This window comes from Symphalangus syndactylus, chromosome 11 (assembly GCF_028878055.3).
Source record: "Symphalangus syndactylus isolate Jambi chromosome 11, NHGRI_mSymSyn1-v2.1_pri, whole genome shotgun sequence".
Lineage (NCBI taxonomy): Eukaryota > Metazoa > Chordata > Mammalia > Primates > Hylobatidae > Symphalangus > Symphalangus syndactylus.
In genome coordinates, this window is record NC_072433.2 from 26,437,305 (window position 1) to 26,458,979 (window position 21,675).

The 21,675-nt window shown below is 55.0% G+C and overlaps 3 protein-coding genes across 16 annotated transcripts in view; 1 reads left to right on the forward strand and 2 right to left on the reverse strand.

Annotated features, from left to right (window-relative positions):
• Nucleotides 1–339, forward strand: part of KCTD19 (potassium channel tetramerization domain containing 19) — a 38,259-nt gene extending 37,920 nt beyond the window's left edge. For all 8 annotated transcript variants that reach the window (XM_063611735.1, XM_063611736.1, XM_063611738.1 and 5 more), the window contains one exon: nt 81–339. In XM_063611735.1, coding sequence (XP_063467805.1) covers nt 81–194 — 114 coding nt within the window. In that variant the 3' untranslated portion in view covers nt 195–339. The remainder of the gene's footprint in view (nt 1–80) is intronic.
• PLEKHG4 (pleckstrin homology and RhoGEF domain containing G4) lies at nt 284–11,030 on the reverse strand. 3 transcript variants are annotated; one of them, XM_063611729.1, is made up of 22 exons: nt 10,977–11,030; nt 9,223–9,893; nt 8,960–9,055; nt 8,761–8,884; nt 8,582–8,675; nt 8,128–8,205; nt 7,935–8,048; nt 7,666–7,764; nt 7,424–7,572; nt 7,131–7,269; nt 6,914–7,030; nt 5,313–5,495; nt 4,555–5,057; nt 4,234–4,480; nt 3,405–3,494; nt 3,102–3,323; nt 2,848–3,018; nt 2,589–2,766; nt 1,751–1,867; nt 1,365–1,598; nt 1,161–1,276; nt 284–962 (listed from the first exon to the last, which is right to left on the reverse strand). In XM_063611729.1, exons 2-22 carry the CDS (start codon nt 9,722–9,724, stop codon nt 957–959), a joined length of 3,579 nt encoding a protein of 1,192 aa, XP_063467799.1. In that variant the 5' UTR covers nt 9,725–9,893; nt 10,977–11,030; the 3' UTR covers nt 284–956. The 3 variants fall into 3 exon arrangements, with proteins under 3 accessions (XP_063467799.1, XP_055154505.1, XP_055154506.1); XM_055298530.2 differs by lacking the exon at nt 10,977–11,030 and adding an exon at nt 10,491–10,620; XM_055298531.2 differs by lacking the exons at nt 8,960–9,055; nt 10,977–11,030 and having other exon boundaries at nt 9,373–10,235.
• Nucleotides 11,031–15,086: 4,056 nt separating this feature from the next.
• Nucleotides 15,087–21,675, reverse strand: part of SLC9A5 (solute carrier family 9 member A5) — a 35,367-nt gene continuing 28,778 nt past the window's right edge. For 4 of the 5 annotated variants that reach the window (XM_063611733.1, XM_055298542.2, XM_055298543.2 and 1 more), the window contains 2 exons: nt 21,058–21,195; nt 15,087–16,539 (listed from right to left, as the gene is read on the reverse strand). In XM_063611733.1, the coding sequence (XP_063467803.1) occupies nt 16,067–16,539; nt 21,058–21,195 (611 nt within the window). In that variant the 3' untranslated portion in view covers nt 15,087–16,066. The remainder of the gene's footprint in view (nt 16,540–21,057; nt 21,196–21,675) is intronic. The other variant, XM_063611734.1, reaches the window with a different exon arrangement.

A 21,675-nucleotide genomic window follows, 5' to 3' on the forward strand; every position in this document is an offset into this window, starting at 1 on the left:
GATAGGAGAACCCCACCCACATGGAGCTAGAGTAGACAACTGGCCAGGAAATCAGGGATAAGACTGGCCTTTCCTTCCAGCTTACACTGCCCTTCGCCAGGAAATATGGCCGCTGCATGGACCTGCTCATCCAGAGGGGCCTGTCTAGGTCTGTCTCGTACTCCATCCTGGGAAAGCACCTACAAGAGGACTAGGGTGCCCAGAGATGCAGCCCCTCGTGCCCCACCCGCCAAGGCTCATTTTAATTGGAGATAGCCCCAGAATGCATGTGCCCATCAGAGGGTACATATCAGTCTATTTTTTATTATAAACAAATAAAAGATTAAATCACACATCAAAGACCTAGACTCCTTCTCTGAGACACCAAAGGCCTAACAACCCATGAGATAATTTTAGACAACTCTATTGAAAGTTATTCAAAAGGCATCAAGTCAAAATAATGAAACTGCCCCAGTAAAAAAGGGGCTGGGCCTGGGGGCCAGGAAAGGCAAGCATGAGGGCCCAGTAGAGGTGGACCTGTCCCTATGGTAACTGAGCTCGGCTTTAAGGCCAGGGATTGGGAATCAGCTGCTAGGAGCCCACCTGTGTTCTTCCTGAGGGGTGGGGGCACCCTAGTCACTGCCCAGAGGCACATGGTCCCCCACCAGCCTACAGCATGAAAACACTCAATGTCTGCTCTAGCCTATTCTTAACCCACAACTGGGATGGGAGCTGGGGACAGGAGAAGGGGTCATGGGGCCAGGAACCTATTCAGGCTCTACAATCAGACTCCCCTAGAGAGGCCCTGTGCCAGTTAGTCCAATGGCCACACACATCAGAAAGGGTAGTCAACAGCACTGCACACGTAGGTTGGAGGTAGCCCAGGTGTCAGCCACACCCTGGTCACAGCAGATCCAGAGAGGCAATGTTCCTTGGAGTTGCAGGCTGCTGGATCTACTGCTCGTCCAGTCCCAGGCTCAGACCTGCAGGGCCAGGCCAGGCATGAATGCTTGCTTCCCTGACTCTGGGCCCAGGGGGTGTCTGGGGAATGGCTCTGGCCCACCCACTCCAAGCTCCACCCAAAGTAAAGGTGTAGCCTGGGCTGGGGAGGGGCTGGTCACAGTCACAGGCCCAGCGTGGGCTGGGGAGGGGCTGGTGGGTATAGGGCAAATGGCACTCACACAGGGTAAGTCCTCGAGGCCCCTACCCAGGGCCTGCCCTGACACACAGCTGCTGTCAGAGCCACTGGAGCCACTGGCTGATGGGCATTGGGATGAGACCTCTGAGTCTTCTGCAGCTAGGGAGGGAGACTGGGTGAGCTGTCAGCACGGGAGGCCCCAGACCCCAAGCCATGCCCTCCTGCCTCTGGCTAGGCCCAGACATACTCAAAGAGGGCTGGCTGCCCAGCTCTGTCTCAGCCTCCAGTGCTGCTTCCTCTGGGAAGTTGGGATACAGGGGACAGCGGAGACCCAGAAGAGCTGGGTCTCTGTACAGGTGCAAGTTGAGGGACCCCAGAACAGAGCAAGAGGCAGGGTCTCCAGGAAGGGAGTTCGAGGCCCCCAGGTAGAGGCTGACATGGTCAAAAGGGGCCACGGCAATGGACGCCCGAGAGCGAACTTCTGCATAAGAGAGAGGGTCAGGTTGGGACAGGCCAGAGCCTAGCCTGTCCCCAGATCCCAAGGAGAGTGCGGGCCAGCACTGATGGAGGGCCACAGTGCTTCCCGCATAGCTTTCCTACTCCTACCCCCACACCCTGTAGCCTGCCTGCTACCTCGGCACTTCAGGACATAGTTGACGGTGCGGTCGTTGATGGCTTCCTCGCTGGGAGCAATGTCTCGGAAGGCCTTGTTCCCCACACCCATGGACACCATCTCAGCCATGCGCACCTCTGGGTGGAGAGTGGACATAAGTGGGATGCTTCTGGACATAAGCCTGTCCTTGGGCCTCTACTACCCCCCAAATAAGTCTTTCCTGTACACCTCCATCCAGCACATTAACTGTCCTGTGAGCTGAGCCTTTCTAGTGCCAGATGTTCTCCTCCCAACAATCCTGTCGGGCAGGTGCCATATTCCCCTTTTAAAGATGAGGCCCCTGGCTGGGCGCAGTGGCTCATGCCTGTAATCCCAACACTTTGGGAGGCCGAAGTGGGAGGATTGTTTGAGCCCAGGAGTTCAAGACCAGTCTGGGCAATATAATGAGACCTCTATGAAAAAATTTTAAAAATTAGGCATGGTGGCACATGCCTGTAGTCTCAGCTACTTGGGAGGCTTAGGTGGGAAGAATGCTTGAGCTCAGGAGGCAGAGGCTACAATGAGCAAAGATCATGCCACTGCATGCCATCCTGGGCAACAGAGCGAGACCCTGACTCCAAAAATAAAAAGAGAGAGAGAGCCGTGATGCCCCTGATATTCAGAGAAGTTCATGTTGTGTCCAAAGTCAGAGGCAGTGACAGCAAGGCTGCCTGGCTTTGAATTCCTTTCTCCTGCACTGGTGGCTGTCACTGGGCCTTCTCCCCACTTCCCGAGCTTTTCCAGGTCCCCGGGCTCCTGTGGGTCAATGTAAGCTCTCCAGTGAGGGGAGTGTGGGGTGAAGGAGGGGCATGGACCCACCCTTGTTGTGGATGGCCTGCCTCCAAAGCAGGCGGGAGATGTCAGCCGTCCAGGCCTGCTTGATGGCCAGGCTGGAGGCCTGCAGCACAAAGGTGTCCCTGGCCTTGCAGCGGCGGAACCAGATCTCGAAGCGCAGGTTGCTGTCCCCACAGCACTCAGTGAGACCAAGGTCTGCCATCTGTGACCAGCAGGGAGAGAGGGGCTTGGTAAGTCATGGGGTGGGAAAACAAGTGGTGGGGCCTGGGGTGGGCAGGCCTACCTTGAAGGAGCGCTTGTAGGCAAATGTGTCAACTCCTGTGGGCCCATGGCGAGGCTTGCTGAAGAGCAGCAGCTCCTCAAAAAGGAAGATGCGACGCACGGACTTGTGGCGCCCAGTGCGCACCACAAACTCATCCTGTCGCACCAGCTGCCCCTGTTCCTTGAGGTTAACCTGCAAAGTTGGGGGCCAGTGGGTGGCCGGCCTCTTCTGCCTTCTTCTTCCACACCTACCGCCCTTGCCCTGGGATGACTCACATCACAGCCCTGGATGGCGTCCATGGCCAGCAGGTCGTTTCCGTGCCGCAGCTGGAAGTGCACAAGGCTCTGGGCCTCCTGCAGCGCACTGAGCTCCTGCGTGGGGCCCCCGCAGGCCCGTGCCAGCTCCTGCAGCAGCAGTGCATACTTGCCCATGCGCTGGATGGGCTTTAGCAGGTAGGAGGCCAGGTCCAGGTGGTCCCCCAGCGCTTGCTGCTTGTTCTGTGGGCGGATGGGAGGCCACTCAGTGGTTTGGGGGCACTCCCCGCATACCCTACTCCTCCTAGTCTCAGGTTCACCTACCTTGAAGAAGGTGTGCCCATAGCTTGACATCAGGGCATCAGAGCGAGGCTTATTCTTGCTGTAGAGCGCGTACATCCCAAACTGCACCCTCTACAAGGACATGTGGCTCAGCCCCAGTGCAAAGGGGCCAGCTCCCCAAGGCTGGCACAGGCTAGACCACCCTCAGCTTGAGAGGACCAAAATGCCAGTAGATGGCTCCTGGGGAGGCCTCCCCCTACAGACCCAGTCTACCCTGCTTTGAACAAGGGGTGATTTGGCAAGAACAGTACTGGGCAAAGGGGGTGTGCCCACAGGCCCCCAAGGAAGAAGCCACTTACCCTCAGACTGAGCCCCTGCCTTCAGCTCTGCTCCTCCCACGGCTCTAAGAGCTCACCTCACCTGGGACTGTCCTGCTCACTACACTCAGCCATCTCTTTGGCAGGCCCCCTTTCCTCCACATGACCTTGCACTTGCTCTTTCCTCTGGGTGGAACACTCACTCCAGCCCCTCCCCTATTCATACTCAGCTTAAACATCAGCCTCTCAAAGGCTTCCTCTTGTACCAGGTGTCCTGGCACCGCACTCAGGCCCTCTAAAGTGGAGCCCCTGCCCAGCCAGTAATTCACAAGCATCTATCCTGCTTATTTTCCTCCTAGCCCCAACTATAATCTACAAGTATCGTTCTTGCTTCTATGTCTCCTCTACTGGACTAAGAGCACCCTCAGGTGCAGGAGCTTGCCAGTCTTGCTCATAGCTGTACCCAGCACAGGGACTGGCACCAAGCATGTGCCCACCAGCAACTTCGGGAGTGTGGCAGAACGAGCTGATACCACATGGCCTGTCAGGCTTACATGGCGCAGGAAGGCATAGGCCACTCGTAGTGGGTGCCGGGTGCAAGCCTCCAGCTCACGCAGGAAGAAGTGGCAGTGGAAGTCCCGCAGCTTCTCCAGGTTGCCAAAGAGGTGGGCACGCTGGCCGCGGAGGCCCTGGGGCACATCAGGGCGATCCAGCTCGGGGAAATAGTTCTCCATAGTGTACTCTAGAGCCCGGACATACTCCCGCTCCGTGGCCACCATCTCTGCCAGCACCAGCTGTAGCCTACCAGGTATGGGGAGTCAGGACCCAAGATATCTCTCCTCTACTGCCCTCCCCGCCCTGCCTACTACCCATACCTGTTGGGGCTCCTGGGGTCAGAGATGCCTGGTGGAGGCACAGTAGGGGATGCCTGGGGCAGGGTACCTCCTCCAGCCTCTCGTCTGCGGCAGGCAGCAATAGTGGCCGCATGGTGGCAGTGGCGGGCAGGTTCACTGAGACTCTGCCCCAGATTCCGATCGAAGCTGTAGGCCTTCCTCAGGGGAGGGTGGGCAGGTGCAGCGGGGACCTGGCTGACACACAGGCTAGCTGTGCTGCCCACCAGTGGTAGCTTCAGTGAAGCCTCGAGCTTTTGGTCCAGGGCCAGCCGGGTGTCCTGGCACCACGCCCAGGCCCAGCGGCACTCCTGGAGGATGGCCTCTGAGCCCAGCCCTGTGGCCAGAGCCCACATCTTTCGGAAGTGGGCAGGAGGCAAGTCAGGGTTCCTGGTCCAGTGCAGCTGCAGCTGCTGCAACACAACCCCCGGGCGTTCCTGCTCCAGTTCTGCCAACACTCGCTGCCCCTCCTCAGCCCACGTCAAGGCCTGCAACACCAGGGCCGGACAAGCATTAGAGGGAGATCCTACCAAGCCTGCTGGGCACTCTGCTCCTCTACCCACTCCCCATCCCCACAGGATGCTGTCCAGGACACAGCCCCAGTGACTGGGTTTTAGGGTCAAACTGAAGACCAGGGAAGAGAACAGGCAGTATGACCAAGAAGAGCTCAGGCTCTGCTGAAGCTGGGGCTGCCACCCCTCCGGCCTCATGGATCACTTGGAGCTGGGGAGACTCTCACCCACCTCCCTGAAGAGCTGAAACAGCCTCTCAGCATCCGCCAGCCGCTGGCACCGCTGGGCCAAAGCCTTAGAGAATTTAGTCAGCTGGGCTCGCAGGGCAAGAAAGCGTGCCCCAGGTGGGCCCAGTTCAGCCGCCTCCCAGCCAGTCAGTGGCTGCAGAAACTTCTCCCCTTGCCTGACCTGCTCCTGCAGAGACAGAGACTAGGCTCAGCCAGCCAAGGCCTGGTGGTCCAGCCCCCAGACCCAGATACTTCCTGCTGACATATCGACATGTCCCCATCAAGTCTGTCCTGTGGTGGAACATCTACCCCTATCTCCCACTCCCCACCCACATCCACTCCCCTTCTCCACAGCCAAAGTTCCTAGAGGAATCGTCTATCCTCACCGTCCTGTGTCGCCCTCTGCACCAGCCCTCTCCAGCTCCACTCTGCCCTGTCCCCAGCGCTTCTCAGGCCTCACTGACTCCAACTCTCAGCGTCATTCAGCCCACTCTCTGCTGGGCTCCCCTGGCTCCTCCCCATGCTCCTGATTCTCCTCACTCTTCTCCGTTCGCTCATCCTGCTCTCCTTCCCTCAACTAGGCCATTAAACACTGGGGATCCTGAGGACAGTGCACTCGCTCTCCCAGGCACTCTTGTGTGACCAACTTCAAACGTCATCCAAACACCTGGACCCACCAAGTGATCCTCTCCAGCCAGACCTCTCCTCCGAGCTCCAGGCCCAATACCCAAGGGCCCTCCTCTCATCCCTCACAGCCATCTCAAGAGCATGCCCAAGACTGGACTCTTGAATGCCCTTCCCCTAAGATGACCTCGTCTCCTAGTCTCTCAGGGAACAGCACCCATTCATTCTTGCAACATCCCTGTCCCTTACTCTCCCACATGGGTCCACAGCAAATCCCATCAACTTCTCCAACCCGTCTCCCCTGCCACTATCCTGGCGAGAGAAGGCACTATTTCCCACCTAGACTACTGCAATTGACTCTTCACTGCACTCCCCATGCCCATCCTCCAAGTCACTGTCTACTCGGAAATGAAGGCAATCTTCCTAGAATATAGATCTGATTATGTGGCCTTCCTGATTAAACTTCACAGTGACTGCTACAGGGCCCAGTGATGTAGCCACTGACCAGGCTTGTCCCACTGCAACTCCCCCCACTCTTTTTTCCTCTCTGCTCTGCATTTCAACCTCACTGGCCTTATGATTCCTCAGGCACGCCGTCCTCCATCCTGCCACAGGACCTTTGCACACGCTGTCTTCCAAGACTGGAATGTGACCCCATCCTCAAACCTCTTCTCCTTGGTTGACCTCAACTTATCTTTCAACTCTCAGCTCAAAAATCACCCAAAAAAAGCTTGCCTGACACTCCTGCTGGGTAAAGTCTTGGTTATACCCTCAGGCAGAATCACCTGCACTGATTCTCTCCAGAGATCTTGCCTAGGTTTACAGGCACATATATGACTGTGATTAATTACAACTGATATCCTCTATGGGACTATAGGGTCTAAGAGAGCAAAGGATTGAACTGCTTTCACACAGTTCTGCATTCCTAGTTCCTGGCATTGCATCTCAATACCCGTGGCATGAACAAGTGACCACACATACCTGGGCAACCTGGTACAGCTCCCGAAAAGAGCCTTGGGCCTGGAGCAGCATGTCCAGCGACAGCTCCCCAGGCTCCTCCAGTGCTGGCCAGCCCACCTGCTGCAGCCACACTTCAATCTGGAGGGGCACAAGCAGGGAAAAGTGAAGAGAGCTGCTATGGATTGGGGGCTCATGTCTGAGATCGGGACAGGGCCCACTCTGGGCAAGTAGTTCCGACCTGGTGCAGTCCGCCTTCCTGGGCCCCCAGTGTTTGGACCAACTCTAGGGCCTGTATTCGCTGGTTGCTCTGCAGGGTCAGTTGGTGCAACAATCCATCCACCCGGTCATATAGCTTGTCAGCCTTGTCCATTGCCGTCCTGGTGTAGGGTATACCATCTCAGACCCCATGCCTTGCACCACTCCACCCTGTCCTGGTCCCCACAGTCCTGCCAGGTTCTGAGCTAGCCAGACGAGTCCTGGCATAGAATATGGTGGGCTGGGGCAAGATCTGGGGGCCGGGCTTGCACTCACCTGTAGTCTGGGCTCAGGGTCACCTCTGGGACCTCTTGCTTCAGCCATGTCAGCTCCCGGCCCCCCTGGCATTGTAGCCATGCCAGCCGTGGTGAGTCTAGCACCTGCTGCATTAGGACCTCTGTCTGCTGTAGCAGCCGACCAACCTCCTGTGATTGGGGGCAATAAGCAGTGGAGGTGGCCGTGGGAGAGAAGGAGGGAGACAGGGAGCATTCATGGAGGGACTGGGAGGGGACACTCACCCCAGGCTCCATGGGCTGGGGCACAGCCTTCACACTTTCGATGGCCCCCTGGAGCAGGGCACAAGCTGCCTGGCAGTTCTCTAGTAGAGCTTCCAGCCGCTGTAAGCAGGGGCAGGCAAGACCGGAGCAGCATGCAGTGTTGGTCCCAGCCTCCTGGGTTCCAGGCCACTGCAGCCAGCTTTGTCCGGTTCAAGCCAGCCCCAGAGAGGCTCCTCCACGATCCCAAGTTGCCTATATAACTGCCCCCATGCCTCGCCCAGTGTACTGACCCTCCGGAAATCCAGCCAGGCCTGGTGGCAGTAAGGCAGGCCTCCTCCTAGCGAAGTGGGCAGCCCCGCCATTGGGATGTGGGTCAGCAGGCTCTGAGAGGGCAACTGCTCCAGCTACAGGAGAAGAAGGTGTTATGACCCAGGCCTGGGGGGAGGCACCCCACCTCTACCCCTAACCAACTGGGCTTAGTACCTGCAGCCCGGAAGGCACTTCCTTCAGCAGCGTGCTTCCCACTAGCAGCACCTGGTACACGGCCCCTGGGGCTGCTTCCTGCAAGGAACCTGAGCTCAGCCCTATCCCCAACTCTACAGAAAAGGGCATGGTGGCTCACGCCTGTAATTGCAGCACTCTGGGAGGCGAGGCGGGAGGATCACCTGAGTTCAGGAGTTCAAGATCAGCCTGGCCAACATGGTGAAACTCCCTCTCTACTAAAAATACAAAAATTAGCTGGGCATGGTGGCAGGTGCCTGTAATCCCAGCTAATTGGGAGGCTGAGGCAGGAGGATCACTTGAATCAGGGAGATAGAGGTTGCAGTGAGCCAAGACTGCGCCACTGCACTCCAGCCTGGGTAACAGAGCAAGACTCCGTCTCAAAAAAGAAAAAAAGTAAGAAAAGGAATGAGGGGAGCTACAATCCTGTACTCACTTGTAGTTGGCTGAGCCCAGAGAAGAGGGAAGAACTTGGGGAACAAATTCGGGCATCAACTAGCACTGTCAGTCCCAGTGCCTGTACTTCGGGCCTAAAGGGGTGAGCTTCAGTTCAGTACCTGACTCCCAGTCCTCACAGCTGGCTCAGGCTCAGTCTCCCAACCCCCTCCCTCAAACCTGGGGATGCTTCGCAGGTACAGCAGGAGGCGGATGAGTTCCGGGCTGCTGCACTCAGACTGAAGCCAGGCTGGGCTGTGGGCACACAGAAGCAGCACTGCCCGGCCTTGGACATCCCGAGTCCCTGTGGGGAGGAAGCAGTGAACTCCTGCCGCATTGGGCCACTCCACCTCCACCGCCTCTAGGCCCTCCTGGCTACCTGGCAAGGTGGCCATACCACTGGCCAGCAGCTCCCAACAGAGGTCTTGGGCCAGGAGACAGTCAGCAGGCTTAGGGAGGCCGGATCCACCGGGGGCTTGGGAAGGGAAATGACTTGCGTCTGCCTTGGGCCACCTATCCAGAGACCCCTCCTTGGACCCGGGCTTCAGCCTGAGTAGGGTCAGAGACCTCCAAAGTCTTGACACTCATCTCTCCAGGCATCCCCATTCCCTTCCCAGACTTCCCTAGCCCAGCCTTCCTTACCTGCCTCCAGCAGCTTTGATGATGTCTCTGATAAAGGGTCTCCAAGGCCCACAGGGTCGCTGTCCAATGCCCCAGGGCTCAAGCCAGATGGCATCACCCTGCTTGGACCTGGGTCCCCTACCAACCCTACCCCTGGGGTGTCACTCTCACCCTGTGCCAAGCTGAGGTGGGAGGACATGGGGCATAGGAGGCTCTCCACTCCAGAGGGGCCTGGCCCTTCTGACAGGACTGAGGAGCTTTCTACTGTGCCCCTCTGGGCATCCCCCGACTCATCTGCAGCTGGGGGTAACTGGAGTTTCCTGGACAAGGGGCTGCCCTGTAGCTCCTCATCCTGGGTGGCCCTGGCTGGTGGTCTTGGAGGACCCGGGTCCTTAACGTGCATCTGGGAAGCAGGTTCCTCCTCTTCCCAGGCATCCCTGAAACTGCACACAGCAAATCTCCAGTCGGTGGCATGGCCCTGAGAGTCTGGGGACTCATCCCCATTCTCCAGGGGCCTTTCCATCACGCCCTCCTAAAGGTGGGCCTGCTCGGGGCCAGTGGGAAAGGGCTGGGCCTCAGTGTGAACCGCGCTGAAGACAGTCGAGTGGGACTCAGTGGGCAATGCAGGCGAAGGGCATGGGCCGCAGGAGGTGCCAGTCTTAGTGCCGGGGCACAGGAACTGCAATTCAGGCCTGGGAAGAGGGAATAACGTTAAGGGTGTCCCTCTGTCCAGGTCCCCCGTCGGACGCCCGTGGGCCTCTGCTCCGTGCGCGCCCACCCTCAGCGTCCTCACGGCCATGCTCTGCAGGCCCATGCCCGTGGGGGCGGCCCCGCCATGGCGCCACGCTGCCTCGCGTTCGCTCTCCTGCCGGCCCCGCCAGGCCCTGGCCTCGTTGCGGGGCCTGCCGCGCGCCCCCCGTCGCCCGCTGCGACACTCACGCCCCCGGGCCGAGCCGCGGGGAACCGTGAAGCCGGAGAGCCTTCGAACAGACAGCAGCCTCGACGGCCAGTACAGCGCGGCCGCGCGGCGTCACGGGACACCGACTCCTGGCCGCTGGGGAGGGAGGGCAGGGCCGCCGGGGCGCCGCGCAGCGCCGCGCCGCCCCCTGGGGGCCGGAGGACGGAGCCACAGCCCGAGCAGGTCTCGACGGGGCACAGCCCTGCCGGCGGGGAAAACAAGGTGCTGCCCCTGCAGCAACCCCCGCCCGCCGCCGTCCTCTCCGTGGGCCCGGACAGCCCGCCAGCCCCGCCCCGCCGCACCCACGGGCCCCGCAGACCGCGCGCCCCACCCGCGGCGTCGCAGTGCGTGGGTCGGGGCAGCGACCAACGGCCGGCAGCTCCACCGTGCCCACTCCCCAGGCCTGGCGAGGACGCCGGAAGCGCTCTCCCGCCAGGAAGGCCGCGTGGGTGCGCGAGGGTGAGTGCGCGGGTGGCACCGCGGGACGGGGCGGGGCGGGGGCTCCCAGGGGCTTCCGCGACTGAATGAGCCGACGGGAGGGGAAGGCCTTCTGTGTAGGGAAGTGGGGTGCTGCCTCGCCGCGGGCACCCAGAGACAGGTCGCATGATCCCACGCGCGATGGGGCTGCCATCGGGGTGGGAGTAAGACCAATGGGTGGAGCTGACCCAGGCCTGCCAGAGTCCACCAGATCCTCCACCCCTTTGTCATCCCTGGCACCCCTTTACCCCCTTCTCCACAAAGTCCAGTGCAGGAGGCTAGTGCTGAGGTGGGGTCCTGGAGCCAGAGCTCCCAGCCCAGGCCTGGCTTCTCCACTTACCTGATGGGGGCGCTCCAGGAACTCTGTCTGCTCTTTGAGCCTCACCCTCCTCACCTGTAAAAATGGAAAGTCATTTTTCTCCTGGGGTTGCCGTGAGGACTGGGGAAGACTCCCTGTGTTATACGTTCACCCGCTGCCAGCACTCGGGCTGTGTTGGTGCCCTGCCCCCCCATTTCACCCGCAGTCAGGGAATCCTGAACTGATGAAAGCCACTTGGGTAGCTGTGCGATTTGAGGTCCCTTTGGGGCATGTGGGCCTGGCCTGACACTCCCCAGAATTTCTGGGAAGATTGTGGGAAGGTCAGCTCTGTGACCAGGAGAAGACCCTGAGCCCCACAGTGTGCCCAGGCCCATGGTCCCTGGGGAGAGGGGGCACCGGGTGCAACGGCTTCCCTGGCTCTAAGGCAGGCGCCTCTTTCATGAACCTGGGGATTACAACAGGCACAGTGGAACCAACAGCTGTCTCCCCACCCAGCCCAGCCCAGCCGAGCCCTCAGAGTCCAGACTTTCAGGCAGCTACCGAGGAGCCTTCTTCATGAGCAGGTCTGGCTGCCAGAGGGGAGCCTTGGAATTGTCCTGCTCCATCCCTAACTCCCAGCCAGACCTCTCTTCCCACCCTCCTGGCTTCAGGAAGCATCATCCAACCTTGGCTTCCTCCCCAGTTCTGTCCCAGGGCCACCCCCACTGAGTCACTGCCTTCTGCTCCCTCCCTCCCCTTCTGCTGCCCACCAGCACCCACCAGCCAAGCCCCCCAGGAGCCCTAAGAGCCGGGGGGGACCTGCTGGCAGGCACACATACCCCTGTGAATGCCAGAGGCAAAGAAGAGCCTCAAGCCACAGGCTATAGCTGACCCTGGCACCCTGGGCACAGCAGGCAGATTCAGGGGAGGTACAGCCATACTGAGATAGAGGCAGGGCTAGGCCCTGGTTTCTCCACTCCACAGAGAATGTGCGTTGTAAGCTTCATGGAAACAGAGACTGTATGTTATCCACTTCCATACTTCCAGCATCCAGCACAGGGCCTGGCACAGAATAAATGCTTTGGGGCGCCTGACACTGATCACACTACCCCTGCCCTCCTGAGGCTCCACATCTATGTATCCCATGGAAACCAGAGTCACAAATGGAGACACATTCAGAGACTCAGCCTGAAAGGAGACAGAAGAGGCAGAGAGCTACATGTTGCATGGCCCCAGGATGGCAAAGGTACAGATAGAAATGAGGACACACTGAGGCCTAGTGGGGAATATTGGGGAGCTGGGCCTGGAGCCAGCCAGGGGTGGCTGACCACAGCAGGCTTTGTGGGCTGAGCTTGCAGGACTGAACAGTGACTCATGGGGCCCATCTCTGTGGCTCTCTTGGCAGCAGAATCAACTCACAGCAGCCTTTTCCACTGAGATCATAAAATGGGAATGGGCCTCCCTCCCCTGACCCTTCCCCAACTCTCCCTCAGCCTCCCATTTCTTGCCAACATGACTCAATCAAAAATAAAATGGGCCGGGCACAGTGGCTTATGCCACAAAATTCCAGCACTTTGGGAGGCCAAGTCAGGCAGATCACCTGAGGTCGGGAGTTCCAGACTAGCTTGGCCAACATGGCAAAACCCCGTCTCTACTAAAAATACAAAAACTAGCCAGATGTGGTGGCACATGCCTGTAATCCCAGCTACTTGAGAGGCTGAGGCAAGAGAATCACATGAACCTGGAAAGCAGGGGTTGCAGTGAGCCAAGATCACGCCACTACACTCCAGCCTGGGCAACAAAGCGAGACTCTGTCTCAAAAATAAATAAATAAATAAATAAAAAATGGGGGAGGGCTCTGGGCCTCACTGGGCCTAGTGACAACAGACCCACAGTCATTCACCTTGCACACCCCTCTTCAGTACTACCCCAAATACTGAGGGCAACAAATACCCCAGAACTTCCAGACGTCTCTTGCCTTTGGCCTAAATAAACTCCAAACTCCTTGGTATGACAGTCAAGGCCACTTAGAGGCATCACAGCCTTCCCATCTACCTCCCAGACTGGCCTGGAAAACAAATCTGATTACTAGTCTAGTCTCACACTGGCTCCTCTTCCTGAAGGCCCATGCCCATCTCCCCTAATCAAAATCCTTCCTCATTTGAGGCCTGGGTGCAGCATCTCCTTCACGAAGACTTCCCCAGCCAAGTTCTCTCAGCTCAGGCCACCCTGCCCAGTCAAATGGCAAGGACCCATGGATGAGCGCTTGACGCACTTGCTCTCCTGCATCTGAGACACCTGCCTGCCTCCCTGTCAAACCCACCATGCTCATCTGCCCCCCCACTGCAACCTCCGTCTCCCGGGCTCAAGTGATTCTCCTGCCTCAGCCTCCAGAGTAGCTGGGATTACAGGCATGCACCACCATGCCCAGCTAATTTTTGTATTTTCAGTAGAGATGGAGTTTCAGCATGTTGGCCAGGCTGATCTCAAACTCCTGACCTCAAGGGATCCACCCGCCTCGGCCTCCCAAAGTGCTGGGATTACAGGCGTGAGCCACCGTGCTGGGCCAAAGTTTTTGTTTTTGTTTTAAGTCCTTTAGACACCAGGGGAATTGGATTTGGGACTGCTCTTATCTAGGGATTTCTTTTTTTTTTTTTTTGAGATGGAGTTTTGCTCTTGTTGCCCAGGCTGGAGTGCAACGGTGCAGTCTCAGCTCACCGCAACCGCTGCCTTCTGGGTTCAAGCTATTCTCCTGAGTTCAAGTGATTCTCCCGCCTCAGCCTTCCTGAGTAGCTGGGATTACAGGCGTGCGTCACCACGCCCAGCTAATTTTGTATTTTTAGTAGAGATGGGGTTTCTCCATGTTGGTCAGGCTGGTCTTGAACTCCCGACCTCAGGTGATCCACCCACCTCGGCCTCCCAAAATACTGGGATTACAGGCATGAGCCACCGTGCCCAGCCATCTAGGGATTTCTATTAATGTTTCTGGACCCCGCACTATGTGATTTGCATAATAAACACTCAGAGATGGCCAAGTGAGGTGGCTCACACCTGTAATTCCAACACTTGAGGAGGCCAAAGCAGGAGGATTATTTGAGGTCAGGAGTTCAAGAACAGCCTGAGCAACATTGTGAGACCCTACCTCCAGGAAAAAAAAGAAAAAAAAAAAAAAAAAAAAAAAAAAAATATATATATATATATATATATGCCAGGCACAGTGGCTTACACCTGTAATCCCAGCACTTTGGGAGGCTGAGGCAGGCAGATCACTTGAGTTCAGGAGTTCGAGACCAGCCTGGCCAACATGGTGAAACTCCGTTTCTACTAAAAATTCAAAAAATTAGCCAGGCATGGTGGCATGTGCCTATAGTCCCAGCTACTCAGGAGACTGAGGCAGAATTGCTTGAACCTGGGAGGTGGAGGTTGCAGTAAGCCGAGATCATGCCACTGTACTCTAGCCTGGGTGACAGAGTGAGATCCTGTTTCTAAAAATAAATAAATATAATAAAAACAAAAACTAAAAATTTAGCAGGCATGGTGGTACACACCTGTAGTCCTAGCTACCTGAGAGACTGTGCCGAGAATATTCCTAGAGCCCAGGGGTTCCAGGCTGCAGTGAGCTATGATTGTGACACTGCACTCCAGCCTGGGTGATAGAACAAAATCCTGTCTCCAAAAATAAAAAATAAACACTCGGGGTAACCAAATCCCATGAGCCCTTGAGATTGCCTTCCCATGTGTCATATGCAAAAGGCCACCTCTGTTCATGTGTCCTGTACTTGCATCCAGGTTTTCAAGAAATGCTCATCTGGTCCTAGGTGTGTGGTGGCTGCATCAGGACAGCTTGGCACCTGACCTCTGGGGTCTTTCCCTGCTAGCCTTTCTCATTTTGTAGACTTTTAGTTCTGTGACTCGATGCCAAAACAGTGATCCCCTCGACCACCACTGCAGGACCCCTGCTAAGGGGACAATATTGGAAAAGTATTGGGGAATGCATGACAGGGGACCAGAAGGATGAATGAATAGTCCTGCCTAGGATTCCCCTCCATTCTCAATGCCTGGGGCAGGCAGTTGGGTTCTCACCTCCTTCACCAGATGCCCCTGTTGCCCCCCACCCTAAGAACCCCCTGACACATGGACACAAGACACCCATCCATCTGAGAGATGTTTAATGTATCTTAGGTTCAAGGTACAAAACACAAGGCAGGTGCTAACCCCTAGAAAGTCACCTGCCACCCTGTCAGCCACTGCTTAGCCAGGCATCCCACACCCCAGAGCAATGGAGCAGTGACCCTGAGATGCTGGGTTCCTTCTCTGTTTGGGGAATGTTCAGGTGGTGACATGGCAGCCCAGAGGCCACTATGTCCCCTCCTCAAAAAACCCAGACCCAAGGATCAGAAAGGTCTAGACTTAGACCCAGAGCAGCAGATCCCAGGGTGACCCCACTTAAGCAACAGGCCTGAACTGAAGCCTGGCCCAGCCTCTTGGCCTTGGTCTTGGAAAAGGAGGAACTATTACCCCAATACCTGGCAGCAAAGGGAAGGAGCTAAAGCAGGAAGTGGAGGCAGAGTTTCCCACTGCCCTAAAAAAATGGACTATGGGTAGCTGACCCAAGAGGGCAGCAAAGCCCAAGGATGAAGCCTGCCCCATCTCCCACCCCAGTTCCTCTAAGGGCCAGCCCCTCACGGAGCCTCACTGCCAGGACACCACTGACTCAGTGCTGGGGAGGGAGTGGGGGCAGGGAAGGCTGGCATCCACTGAAGAATAGGAATGATGCCCTTGCTTTGGGGGCAGGAGCAGCTGCCTATAGAGTGCCCGGAAAAACCCACTAGAGAAGGGGGACCAGCAACCCAAGTATCTGGGCCAAGCCCGTAGAACACCTGGACTGGGTCCTGAGCCAGAGTAGAGGCCTTAATGAAACAGAAAGTGGCAGGGGTTAGGAGCAGGGAGGTGGTGAGAAAGGCCCCTGTGAGACCAGCTTAGGTGACCCCTCTGACCAGCCCCAAGGAAGCCCAATTACTACTTCAACCCAGGCCCCTCTGGCCCCACGTCAAGTTTTGAGGGCTCTACCCATCGCCCAGGGAGCATTTCCCACGGGGATTCCACCGCCTGCTCCTCTCGGAGACCCTGAGCTACAGCCGGCTGCCTCTGTTGAACTGGATGCACCAGTGGGAGGTAGCGGTGCCTGGGCTGAGATGGGTGTGGTCCTCGTGGCCCATGAGGGGCTGCAGCTCCTGCTGCTGGGGGAGGTCGGCGCTGCTCTCACTGCGAGAGCGGCCAGCCTTGGCCAGGCTCGGTGGGAAGGCAAAGCTAGGGCGTGGATCAGAAGGCAGGTGGAGAGGGACCTGGGGCTCTTCAGTGCCCCGTGGATGGGGAGGCAGGCAGGTCAGAATTGGGGCCTGGTTACAGGGAGGGGATGCTAGGCTCTCCAGGGATGAGATGCTCTGGTTCCAACCCGTCTGCATGTCCACAGGCACAATCTTGGTGGTTTCCGAGGACACGTACACTGCCAGGTCCCCCTGCCCACTCTTCCAGGGGAGCTCCTTCTCTGCACAGGTTGGGGAGGGGGGAATGATTCGTGGGCTTGGGCACACCTCTAGGCTTCCTGGGGACAGAGAGTACACATGAACTCATTACCAATACAGTGGAAACCTCAAGTATAAGCACATTCTCATAAATTCATGCCACAGTTTCCATATGCTGTCCATTTGTGCAATTATCTGATGAATGTCTTGCTGAGGCGAAGTACCACAGCTTGTTTCACTCTCCACTGTATCCCCAACACCTAGCACAGGGCCGGGCACACAGTAGTTGCTCAAGAAATTGAACATTATTTTCACTGAAGGAACGAAAATAAGGAAAGTTGGCCAAGCACTGTGGCTCACGCCATAATCCCAGCACTTTGGGAGGCCAAGGTGGTGGATCACCTGAGCTCAGGAGTTAGTGACCAGCCTGGCCAACATGATGAAACCCTGTCTCTACTAAAAATACAAAAATCAGCCAAGCGTAGTGGCACACGTAAGGCTGAGATGGGAGAATAGCTTGAACCTGGGAGGTGGAGACTGTAGTGAGCTGAGATCGTGCCACTACACTCTAGCCTAGGTGACAGAGCAAGACTCCATCTCAAACAAAAAAACAAAAAACTTCACCTCATCAATTATTTGGTTACTTTGAGGTACAGTTCACCCAGTGAATGCTTGATTCTTTCATTTATCAGTTTTCAGACCAAAGAATTCGTTCCCTAGCAGCCTGTAAAGGTGAATACCAAAGGCTTTTTGTTTTACACTTTTTGTTGTTGTTATTGCATTTTTAATATTCCAGGTCTTTCAAGAGATAGCATTTTACTTTTAATCATAGCATCAATATATTTCACACATGTACTCAAGCAAGAAGCTTATTGGGCTGCTCAGGACTTTATCGATGAACAGATACAGGCTGTGCTTTACTTCGGAGAGCTGGGGTGGTTGGTGGCCAGAGGAATTCTCTTTCCAGGTTTTCTCCTTCAGAACCTCAGATTTCCTGTAATTCAGCCCCGCCCCGGCAGTTCTGGGATTCTTAGCTCAGGTCCCCTATGCCTCGTCATCCCCTTTGTGACAAAGCTCTGGCCTGCTGTTAGGTTTGCATGAGCTCACACTCCTGGGCTTTGTCCCACCAAAGGGCTGTGGTGGGTACTCAGGCAGGATGCCCAGCAGAAAAATCTTTGGCCTGCAGCCTCCAGGTCTTTCTTTCCCTCCCTGGTGGCTGGTGTTTCTCCCTCGATGGTTGGCTGGGATGGGGCTTGGCAGGAAGCTGTTTCAGAGACTGGTGCTGCAGCAGGGTGAGGGGATTGGAGATGGGGCTTCCTGCCTGACTTCTGCTTTTGCTATCTTCTTCTTATTTTTTATTTTTATTTATTTTTTAGATAGAGTCTCACTCTTTCACCCAGGCTGGAGTGCAGTGGCGAGATCTTGGCTCATTGCAACCTCCGCCTCCCGGGTTCGAGCGATTCTCTTGCCTCAGCCTCCCGAGTATCTGGGATTACAGGTGCCCACCACCATGTCTGACTAATTTTTTTTTTTTTTTAATTTTTAGTAGAGACAAGTTTTCACCATGTTGGCTAGACTGGTCTCGAACTCCTGACCTCAGGTGATCCGCACACCTTGGCCTCCCAAAGTGCTGGAATTATAGGTGTGAGCCACTGCCTGTGGATTTACTGGTTTGAAGGAAATTTAAGGGACAGAGAAACATATTAAATGACACTTTGGGGATGCAATCAACAAAATCCAGACAGAGAAAGACTGTAAGACAAATAAGCAGGTTTCTTCAGTAAATACACTGTGAAGAAAAAAAAGTAGGGGGTTTGGGGGAACCTATGGATCAGGGTTTACCAAAGTTGACACTTGACATTTTGGGACAGCTACTCCTTTGTGGGGGGTTGTCCTGTTCATTGTAGGATGTTTAGCAGCATCCCTGGCCTCTACCCCTCAATGGGCCATCCTCACCAGTTGTGACAACCAAAAATGTCTCTGGGCATTGCCAAATGTCCCCTGGGGGAGCAAAATCACTCCACCACCATCCCCCTTGAGTATCACTGCTATAGGTTAAAAGGGACATTGGACAAGCCTACTGTAAATATATATATATATATATATACACACACACACACACACACACACACATATATATATATATAATCAGGGAAATTTGAACAATGATATTTGATGACAGATTTTTAGATATGGGAAAGGCATTGTGGTTATATATTTTTTAAAGAATCCTTTTTTCTTTCCCAAGAGACAGAGTCTTGTTCTGTTGCCTAGGCTGGAGTGTAGTGGTGTGATCATAGCTTACTGCAGCCTCAGCCTCCTGGGGTCAATTGACTATAGGCACGCATCAAGAATCCTTATCTGAGGCCAGGTGGAGTGGCTTGAGCCCAAGAGGTTGAGGAAGCAGTGAGTCATGATCCAGCCACCGCACTCTTGCCTGGGTGTCAAAGAGAGATCCTAACTCAAAAAAAAAAAAAAAAAAAATCCTTATCTGGCTGGGTATGGTAGTTCACACCTTTCATCTCATCACTTTAGGAGGCTGAGAAGTAAAGATCACTTGAGCTCAGGAGTTTAAGACTAGCCTGGGCAACATAACAAGACCTCATCTCTACCAGAAAAGAAAAAAAAAAAAAAAGCTGAGCATAATGGTGTGTGCCTGTAGTCCCAGCTACTCGGGAGGCTGAGGCAAAAGGACTGCTTAAGTTGGGGCATTCAAGGCTGCAGTGAGCTATGATCGCACCACTGCACTCCAGCCTGGGTGACAGAGAGAGAATGTCTTGAAAGAAAAAAAAAAGAATCCTTATATTTTAGAGATATGTACTGAAGTATTTATTGATAAAAGTGATATGATATTTGAGACTTGCATCAAAGGAACCCAGTGGAGGGTGGGGCATAGGTGAGGTTTAGGTGAAATAAGATTGGCTATGAGTAGGTAATTATTGAAGCTGGATAATGGATAGATGGGAGTTTATTTTATAGTTCTATCATTGTATATTTTGAAATTTTCTATAATAAAAAATTTTTAAAGACACTTGAGGGTGCCAGCCACCAGTGATACTAACATTATGAGTGAATTAGGTCTCTATACATACATAAAAATGCTTATATACTGTATTTTTGTCCACAATAACTCCATTTTGATGTATTCAGGCTGCTCCTCCAGGTCAGGCTGCCACCTTCACCTGGGGCTCTACTTGAGGGCATGGGTCTCAACAGAGCCCATGGTTTGCTCACTACCTCCTGTTCCTCACTAGACTATAAAGGGAGGCAGCATGGCCTTGAAAGGGTGTGGGTGGGCACGGTGGCTGACACCTGCAATCCCAGCATTTTGGGAGGCCAAGGAGGGAAGACTGCCAGGAGTTTGAGACCAGCCTGGGCAACACAGTGAAACCTCATCTCTACAAACAATTTTTAAAAATCAGCTGGGTGCCGAGTGCAGTGGCTCATGCCTGTAATCCCAGCACTTTGGGAGGCTGAGGGGGGCGGATCAGCTGAGGTCAGGAGTTCGAAACTAGCCTGACCAACATGGAGACACCCCTTCTCTACTAAAAATACAAAATTAGCCGGGCATGGTGGCGCATGCCTGTAATCCCAGCTACTCGGGCGGCTGAGGCAGAAGAATCACTTGAACCTGGGAGGCAGAGGTTGCCATGACCTGAGATCATGCCATTACACTCCAGCCTGGGCAACAAGAGCAAAACCCCGTCTCAAAAAAAAAAAAAAGCAAAAAAACAAACAAACGAAGAAAACAGCTGGGTGTGCTAGTGCACACCATAGTCCCAACTACTCGGGAAGCTGAGGTGGGAGGATCACTTGAGCCCTGGAGATCAAGGCTGCAGTGAGCCATGATCATGCCATTGTGCAATCCATGATCCAGCCTGGGTGACAGTGAGATCCTGTCTCAAAAAAAAAAAAAAAAAAAGATTATAGCAATGCAAGAGTGGCATTAAAAAAAAAAAAAAAAAAAAAAAAAGGAAAAGAAAAGGCCAGGCATGGTGGCTCACGCCTGTAATCCCAGCACTTTGGGAGACCAAGGCGAGTGGATCACCTGAGGTCAGGAGTTCGAGACCAGCCTGGCCAACATGGTGAAACCCCATCTCCACTAAAAATATGAAAATTAGCCAGGCGTGGGGGTGCACGTCTGTAATCCCAGCTACTCAGGAGGCTGAGGCAGGAGAATTGCTTGAACCCGGGAGCTGGAGGTTGCAGTGAGCTGAGATCGCACCACTGCACTCCAGCCTGGATGACAAGAGCAAAACTCTGTCTCAAATAAAATAAAATAAATTTAAAAATTAAAGAAAGAAGCCTGTGGGCTTGGGAGTCAGATGAGTCAGGTTCAAATTCTGGTTCTACTATGTGATGCTGGACAAGTCACGAGTCTCTTAAGCTCTCTAAGCTCAGTTTCCCCATCTTGGTTGTTGTGAGGGTTGAATATCACCTATGTCGGGCATCTGGTATGAAGAAGAGGCTCTGCAAATGCTGGCTGATGAATAAACTAGTGAATAGGAAAAGGGAGTTGTCTGGAGTAGAGGCCCTGAGTGAAGAGAGAGGAAACCAGCTTGCTCCAGAGGGGAGGTGGGCAGGGAGGAAGCCATTACCTGAGACCTTGCCCTCTTGGAGAACCTCACTGGTGGCTCGAGCCACAAAGATGATCCCCTCATCGTCCTCCTTCTCTGTCTCTGAACTGTCACTCTCCTCCTCCTCCTCCTCAGACTCCACGGTTAATATCACAGCAGCTGGACAGAGACAAGAGCAGAGTCAGGCAGCCTGGACTGGCAAGTGCCTGTTGGGACTGCACAGCCCCAAGCCAGCTCCCTGTCTCCCTAGGCAGAACACACATTGGCAGAGACACTTGCTTTCTCCTCTGGCTGTTTCAAGCACTGGCCGAAGAGGTGGGGACTTGGGAGGAAGAGAAGTGACATTGCGGAGCCCAAGGAGGCGACAAGAGGAAGCTAAGTCCTCAGAGGAACCCATGAGAACCACACTTTCCAGCTCCTCCATCCTCTTCTTTCAGCCCCAAATCCCACGATCCACTGGAAACATGAGCACTTGGATTGCTGGAAGGCCCATTAACATTCAGCTCATACAAAACTGGCTTTGCAGCCAGGTGCGGTGGCTCACGCCTGTAATCCCAACACTTTGGGAAGCTGAGGCGGGCAGATCACCTGAGGTCAGGCGTTCAAGACCAGCCAGGCCAACAATGCGAAACCCTGTCT

Bases quoted from the DNA above. Each gene is read 5' to 3' on its own strand.
- PLEKHG4 (XM_063611729.1), bottom strand. From the start codon at position 9,724: ATGGAAAGGCCCCTGGAGAATGGGGATGAGTCCCCAGACTCTCAGGGC. The intron at 5,496-6,913 runs GTATGTGTGGTC...CTGTCTCTGCAG, and splicing joins AGCTGTACCAGGTTGCCCAG to GAGCAGGTCAGGCAAGGGGA. The intron at 4,481-4,554 runs GTATGGGTAGTA...CATACCTGGTAG, and splicing joins GACCCCAGGAGCCCCAACAG to GCTACAGCTGGTGCTGGCAG.